We start from the raw sequence: 8,421 nt of genomic DNA on the forward strand, positions 1-8,421 counted from the left end.
AAGAAAGAAAGAAAGAAAGAAAGAAAGGAAGGAAGGAAGGAAGGAAGGAAGGAAGGAAGGAAGGAAGGAAGGAAGGAAGAAAGAAAGAAAGAAAGAAAGAAAGAAAGAAAGGAAGGAAGGAAGGAAGGAAGGAAGGAAGAAAGAAAGAAAGAAAGAAAGAAAGAAAGAAAGAAAGAAAGAAAGAAAGAAAGAAAGAAAGAAAGACCTACCATGGGCAACTGAATGAAAACCCCATCTCAAAATAAAAAAAGTAAAAAGAACTGAGGATGTGATTCAGTGGCAAAGTGCTTGCTTGAGGCTCAAGTTCAATCCCCTCTACTGAAAAAAAATATATATTTTAAAGAGTAATTTTTTAACAATGATACTGTAGGGCCAGAGAGGCACTCAGTAGAAGGCTAGAAGCCAACCTATGGACAGTGTCACATGACCTGGTTCTGACTCTCCCAACCTCCCAGATGCTCTTTTGCCTTCAGCCAACCATTTTCTCTGTCAAAAACAGAGATGCTGTATTAAGTAGCTTGGTCTTTCTTCTATGCCACTTAGCAGGATAGCTAACAGGCAGATAGGAAGTGAGGATGCCATCTTTCACTCCTCTCCCTACCATGTGCTGCTTCTTGTTCACAATTCAGCCAACCTCCTGGTCCAGCCCATCACCAACAATGACCTTTCATATTTGTTTGCTTTCTTTATCTCAAACATTTAGGAAAATTTTCAAAAGTCACAGAAAATGAGACAAGATTAAACTTCAGTTTCCACCAATAAAGTTATATTGCCTACCTGAACAGCGTGATGGCTGCTCCTGAATTAGAAAAAAGAAATGCATCAACCACTGGTTTTGATCATTTGGGTGACAGTCTTGGGGACGGAAAGACCTCTCCCTGCTAACAAAACCTGAGACCTAAGCAATCTCCACTCAAGCAAACCAACAATTGGTTGGGGAAGAAAAGGGCCTGTGTAGCAATGGAAAAAGTCAGTCAAAGGCAGCAATGAAGATTAACTTCTGATCTCGATAACAGAGCAGGCAAACTAATGATGTGAGCAGAAAACTAGGGATTGGAGGACAATGGCAGAGCTGATGTCATTCTGAACTTACTCACCCTTCTTTCAAACAATCGGGTTCAAACAATCTGACAGAATTACCAGTCATAAAGTGTTCATAGCCTTGGACCTAATAACCCAACTTCTGGAAACCCGTCTTAAGGAAACATTGAAAGGAACAAAAAGCTGGTGTGGAGATGTCCCAATCAGCACTTTTCTTATAAAACGCTGGAACCAATCTGAAATGGTTATCAGTAGGAAATGAATCAGCACATTAGGGCTCCTTAACTCAATTAAACACTATATACCCGGGGCCAGGTACACTGGAACACACCTGAAGTCCTCAGCATTCAGAACACTTGAGCCCGAGAGCTCAAAGCAAACCCGAGTAACAAGAACTACTGGGGGTGGGGGAAGAAGACAGAGACAAGGACAATGACTGACAAGCAGTCTGGTAATCTCATAAGTGAGAGGTGGAGGCAGAAAGATCAGGTGTCAAGGTCTTTGCCTATATAGTGAGTTCCAGGCCAATATGGGCTACATGAGACCCTGACTCAAAACTACAGCTCTCTGTGTGTTTCAGTTTTCTCTAAGGACAAGTTTGTTGACAGGTTATCCAGTCCCAAGTGGTCAGTCCCAAACACACATGTACATACAAGTAAACACTAAATGGACTCAGTAGGTTTTACACATACACACACACACACACACACACACACACACACACACACACAAAACAACAACAACAACAATAATCATAGAGGTTGTGAATTTGAGAAATTTGAGGTGCATACACAGGAGAAGTTGGATTGGGGAGAAGTGAAGTGATGTAAATTCAGCACTCAAGATGAAATTCTCAAAAGGAGGGGGGAAGGCCTTGGACTTCCCAAAGGGCAGGGCACCCTGACTTCTCTTAGGACTGGAGAGGGAGGGGGAGAGGGAGTGGGGGGAGTGGGAGGGAAATGGGAGGAGGGGAGGAGGTGGAAATTTTTAATAAATGAATAAACTAAATTTTAAAAATACATATATACACATACTAAAGCCTAAACGGACACAAAACCCAGATACATAAAATTATGCTACAATAAAAGAATATAGAGATTAAGCACAATAAAGTTCAGAAAAGACCACATATACACAAACTTAGAGAGTCATAAACAGTTTAGAAAAACAGCTGATGTTTAACAGCCTTTAAACCAGCTTCAACAATTCCACACACACTACCATTGGCCCTTTTATTTAAAGGGCCTTGCCCCACTTTGAGGCAGGCAGGCCTCAAACTTACTATATAGCCAAATATGACCTTGGATTTTTCTTTTGCTTTTTGTTTTGTTTTGTTTTCCAAGATAGGGTTTCTCTATGCAGTCCTGGAATTCTCTCCATAAACCAGGATGACGTCAAACTCAAAAATCTGTATGCCACTGCCTCCCAAAGTGCTGGAATTAAAGGTACGGGCCACCACTGCCTTTCTTGAAATTGAATTTTTTTATCCTCTTGCCTCTACCTCCCAGGTGCTGGGATTACAAGTATGCACACCACCAGGAGGTCCCGCTCATTCAGTGCAGGGGATGGAACTCAGGGCTTCACAGACGCAAGCAATTGAGTTACATTCTCATCTCCTAAGGCCCTTGAAACAAATAAACAAAACAAAACCCAATCTCAAAGAACACATCCACACAGGACACAGAACAGAAACAAACTCTTATGAATACAGTTTTTATAAGCAGGGTAAATAATGACCACAGGTACCTTTGTTCAAATAAATTTATACATATAATCCCTGGCTCAGAAAGAGTGAATTCAATTTTTCACAACCCTTATTGGATTAACAAGTGACAGAAGATAAGCAAGAATTGCCCCTCAATAGAAAAGTCTTCAAGTTTTCTTCTGCTGGAGGGCAACCTTTTATTAAAGACTTCTTTACTTTCCTGCTTCTCCCTAAGTACAAAGCACTGAGTACAGGCCCACAAATCAAATTGAAATTAAAAGAGGATAGCATAAAAACAATTTCTATCAAAATTGTTAATCATTTTAATCATTTTGTTTCATTAGTTTTTGGTTTTGGTTTGAAATAGGATTTCAATGTGTATTCCTGGCTGTCCTGGAACTCACTATGTAGATTAGGCTGGTCTTGAACTCACGGAGATGCCCCTGCCTCTGCCTCCCAGCTGCTGGGATTAAAAGTGTGTGTCACTTGCCCAGCTCGAAATGGTAAATCATTTTTACAGGTAGCATAGGCAAATGTAGTTTGCTCACACCAACCTTGCAAAAATGTGCTGACTAGAAAAGAAGCCTACAAAATAAATGTCTCAGTTTGTGAAAAAATAAGATCCTACAAAATAAATATTCTACCTAGGGAGCTAAAAGCCCACAATATTACAAGGCTTTGTTTGTTTGTTAATAAAAGACATTCAATAGAATAATGGCAAAAGTTGTTAGCACTTACAGCCATTGCTAAAGACCTCATGGGAAGCTAGTTTCACCAGGTAGGGAGGCAAAACTTTATGCTTGCTAAAGACCACAGGTACACACACCACCTGCCTTTTGTAAAGAAAGAAGGACAATTTAAAATGAAGGCAGCACAATTTAAAATGAAGGCAATCAGGAAACTGAGGATATGTGGCTCAGTTGGTAGAGCAAGTTCCTTGGGTGTGATCTCCAGCACGGCTTAAATTGGGAGTGGTAGCTCAAAAGAGAAGGGAAAGACAGAAGGATCAAAGTCATCCTTGACTACGTAGTGATTTTGCGGCCAGCCTAGACTATATTAGCCCCTATATAAAAAATTAATACATGAATAAAATTAAAGCAATCAAGTTTAATAAATCATTGAGTAAAACAGCCCATAAGCTTGTAAGCAGATTTTTGAAATTGCCATACAACCACACAATGGACTATTATATAGCTATTACAAGAAAGGAAATACTGATGCGTGTTATCATGGATGAAACTTGAAAGCAGTGTGTTTAGTGATGGAAGCCAGATATAAAAGGCCTTCTTTCATGTGGTTCCATTTACATTAAAATGCCAGAATAGGTAAATTTTTAAAAAGTGGATCGATGATTGCCAGAGGCTGCGGAAATAAAGGTGACAACACAGTACAGAAATTTCTATTGGAGGTAATGAAAATGATCTAAAATTGACACTGATGACAGTAGGACATCTTCATGGATACTCTAGTGATGGCTGAACAGCTCTGTGAGTACAATGAAACCAGCAAATTGTATACTAACAGATGAATTATATGCTGTGGGTCTTATGTCTCTATAAAAAATTATCTTTGGTGCTGTGTTTAAGTTTCATAAAATTCACAGTCATGGAGATGTCTCAGAAGGTAAAGATTCTAGCCAGGCAGTGGTGGCAATATACTTTTAATCCCAGCACTCGGGAGGCAGAAGACAGATGTCTGTGAGTTCAAAGTGAACCTCTGTGAGTTCGAGGCCAGCTTGGTCTACAAAGTGAATTCCAGGAGAGCCAGAACTGTTACACAGAGAAACAATGTCTCAATAAAAATCTTAAAATATATTAAACACAATGATTTTTTATAAAAGTTTAATACAGTTATCACCAAATCTTTCACAACACATAATTTTGATCATCTTTTTCACTAACCATTTTGGTTTTTTTTTTCACTTATACAATTACAAGAACAAAGTTTCAAAGACTTTGAAAAGAACTGAAAGGCAAAGAAGCACTAACAGTCATAAAGAGAAAGCTCTTACATTTGTAAAGGAAAGTGCAGGAACAAAAGCCTCTTGCAGAAAGGAAGAAAGGCTGTTTACTGGTCTACTTGGTTGTTCAACTTCAAGCTTGCTAAGAAGCACTATGCTTTTCCCAAGCTTTAGACCATCCTTTAAGGAAACAGTATTTTCAATCTTACTCTTCCTTCAGTTAGGAAGGTGTTTTGCTTTATTTGAAAATGGGACCTGAGACAGGGTCTTGATTCTGAATATGACTCTAATCCTCCAGCCTCTACCTTCTGAGTGCTGAGATTACAAGCCGGTACCATCCTACCCAACTCTTGGTTTTTATGATGCTGGGCTGGAACACAGGGTCCCATACACGTGGGGCTAGGGCTCTACCACTGAACCCCATTCTCTGCCCCAGAAGATATTCTTATGAATGGCTCTGTATACCAGAGCTCTCCAGGCCCTGCAGCACCTTGCCCTTCCCAGCCGTATTTTTTTCACTTGTTTTGAGGCTCTGGGAAGACAGGATTGCTTCCTGTCCAGCCCCTGCTAGAGCTGCAGAACCCAGCATGGTGCATATGCACAGGACAGGCACTCAAGATACATTTAGTAAATTAAATTATGGGCTCTGGGGTTTGGTTAACATGAAGCTATTCTCACATAATATGATAATCTATGAAACAAGGTCCACAGAAATAATAATTAACCCTGTGGGGATCAGGAAAATCAGCAAATTATCAGCTAGTAAGTCAGGTTCTTCTCTCTCCCTATGCAGGGATTCTTTTACTGGAGGGACAGAAACCTGTTGTTTGTTTGTTTACTAATTTTTCAAAACAGGGTTTCTCTGTGTAATAGCCCTGGCTGTCTTAGAACTCACTCTGTAGACCAGGCTGGCTAGAGATCTGCCTGCCTCTGCCAGGCTGGTTATTTTTTTAAGTCTTCTAGACTGCCTATCTGCTCTGTCTTTCTGTCTTTCTCTGTCTCTGTCTCTCTGTCTCTGTCTCTCTCTCTGTCTCGTGTGTGTGTGTGCGTGTGTGCGTGCGTGTGTGTGTGTGTGTGTGTGCGTGTGTGTGTGTGTGTGTAGGTCAGAGGACAATTTGCGAGAGTCAATTCTCTCCTTCAACTATGTGGGTCTCAGGATCAAGCGTAGGTCATCAAGCTTGGTGGGAAGTGCTTTTGGCCACTGAGTGATCTCTCCGGACACCCAGACTTAGGAGACACACAACTATCCTCCTCTCTACAGGAAGTTCAGGAATGGGGAACTAAATAAGGCAAGTCACACAGGAAACCATGAAACAAAAGCCAAATGTGTTGGCACACTTTGAAGTGGGGTCAGACATCAAGGACTTCAAAACCTGCCTCAGCTACATTCAGAAATCCAGGCCTACCAGAACTACATAATAATGAAACCCAGTGTTGAGAACAGAATATACCCTACTCTGTGTTATTCCATATTGTATCAACTGGTTGAACAGGCTGTGCACTGTAACTTTACAAGCAAATTTTCACTCCATTTTGAAGAAGCATGACGGTAGCTCCTGGGTGGATCCATAAACTGCATCATTTTTCAGGCTCAAACTATCGAGTACAAACTGATACATGACTTATTCTGGGAAACAGAGAGAGAGACACCATCCTGGAAGTTTATTGAGGAAACTTTAAAGTGTGACGGCATATGGGTATATTAAAACCATATTGAGGAGCCAAACCTAAGAATTTAACAGACACATCAGATCATGGAAAGTATAATTCCCTCACCTAGACCTTTATAAATGATGGGCACTGAACACTGCTATGGCATGGCTCCATGTCAGCCTATCATCTGGTAGCCCGTTTGTTCATCAAAGGCCAAGGACTCCCTGAGTCCACTTGGTACTTCACTGCTGATATTACCTGCTCAACTGTTCACCCATCTAGACCCGAATCACCTCCTGACCCATTTCCTGCTTTGGTGTCTGCTCTGGACCCAGTGTGACCTTTTCACCATCGGCTTGAATTCTGCAGCTTAGCTCCCAATGCTAACCAGCAGCTCACTCTTGGCACAGATCTCTTTCGTTATCTATACAGACTTTCTCAGCCCACTCTGAAACCTCTTCAACTTTGCTGCAGCCTCTTCAGTTTGTATTCCTTATGAAACCCATATATACATATGGAGGTATACAGATATATTTACTGTGTGCTATATGATATGAGAATTAATATCACTAATTAAGTTCAGCATAGGGGCATGGAGAGATAGCTCAGCAGTTAATAGCATTTGTTGCTTGCTCTTGCAGAGGACCCAACAGTTTCCAACACCCATATCAGGCAGGCCACAACCACCTGTAACTCCAGTTCCAAGGGATTTGACGCCTTCTTCTGGCTTCCAGGGGCACCGGCACTCACACATGTGCATACCCATACACAGAAGTAAAAATCAATCAGCCCAGCAGTGATGGTGCATACCTCACAGGGCTCAGGAGGAAGAGGCAGGCGGCTCTGTGAGTTCAAGGTCATCCTGGTCTACAGAGTGAGTTCCAGGACAGCCAGGGCTGTTACACAGAGAAACCCTGTCTCAGAAAAAAATGAATAAAAAATAAATAAAATAAAATCTTAAAAAGACTGAAATAAAATACTTGCATTCACCTCAGCCAAACTACCAAAGTAGGCATAAATAAATTTTATGACGATTTCTGCCATTGAAACTGCTATACCTTGTTATTCAATAAATACTACCATTGTGGAAATGTACAAATACGTTCATTTAGGTTTCTGGCTAGCACACATATCACACACTGGCTCAAACACACAAAAAGGAAACAATGAAAGAGGAAGCGATTTTCAATGTAGGTCCATAAACTCAAAAAAAAAAAAAAACTTGCATTAGTGCTCTCAAGAGAATTTTTGCAGGGACAGGACAAACATAGTATGGAAAAATTATCATTTGATCTCTGGGACACTTTGTACATAACCAATACTCTTCTAAATGAACTTGAATGGGGAGAAACTAAATTCCTCAAGTGACAGGTCAGCAAGAGCAGGTGACTGGGTGACAGGCTAGCTAGAAAGCTGCGGAAAAGGTTAGTAGGACAGCCATTTGAAGCACTCCTAGTGTCGTATACAAATCAAAGCTCTGGGATACTTACTCAGTATGGAATTTTCAGTTGTGAAAACAGTTCGTCTTAATCCCAGTCTCATTGTTCCTCCCACGTCACTAGGGTTGTGTTCAGGCATGTCGATTACCTTTAACAAAACAAACCCAGCTTTACCATCTTCCAAGGATGTAATTCCCCATATTTTCTGCTTTATTTTTAGAGGAACACTTGTTGAGAAAACATTCCCTTGAGTACTGTGTCTGATCAGTTCTTGCAGAGCTCCTGAGAAAAGCAGCCACCTAATACATCCTTCCCAAATTGTACGTACCTCTTCCCGCCATTCTCATCTTCCGCTCAAGTCATTTACAAAACAGTGTATCAGAGAGCTAAGTATATAGCCTGGTTAGTAAAATTCTTGTCTGGCACATGTGAAGCCCTGGGTTTGATCCCTAGAACTCCATAAACAGAATGGTGGCACACACCTGTAATTCCAGTGCTAGGGAGGCAGAGGCTAGAGTTCATGGCCAGCTCTGGTCTACGGAGCTAGTTCAAGCAAGCTAGAGTTACATAGTAAGATGAGAGAGAGAGAGAGAGAGAGAGAGAGAGAGAGAGAGAGAGAGAGA

At 41.1% G+C, this 8,421-nt stretch overlaps 1 protein-coding gene across 3 annotated transcripts in view; it reads right to left on the reverse strand.

The window, feature by feature from the left end:
* Positions 1-8,421, reverse strand: part of Ctps2 (CTP synthase 2) — a 117,750-nt gene that overhangs the window by 37,986 nt on the left and 71,343 nt on the right. For all 3 annotated transcript variants that reach the window (XM_005358772.2, XM_005358771.2, XM_013350599.2), the window contains exon 14: positions 7,850-7,946. In XM_005358772.2, the coding sequence (XP_005358829.1) occupies positions 7,850-7,946 (97 nt within the window). The remainder of the gene's footprint in view (positions 1-7,849; positions 7,947-8,421) is intronic.

The sequence above is a fragment of the Microtus ochrogaster genome, chromosome X, assembly GCF_000317375.1.
Source record: "Microtus ochrogaster isolate Prairie Vole_2 chromosome X, MicOch1.0, whole genome shotgun sequence".
Taxonomy (NCBI): Eukaryota; Metazoa; Chordata; class Mammalia; order Rodentia; family Cricetidae; genus Microtus; species Microtus ochrogaster.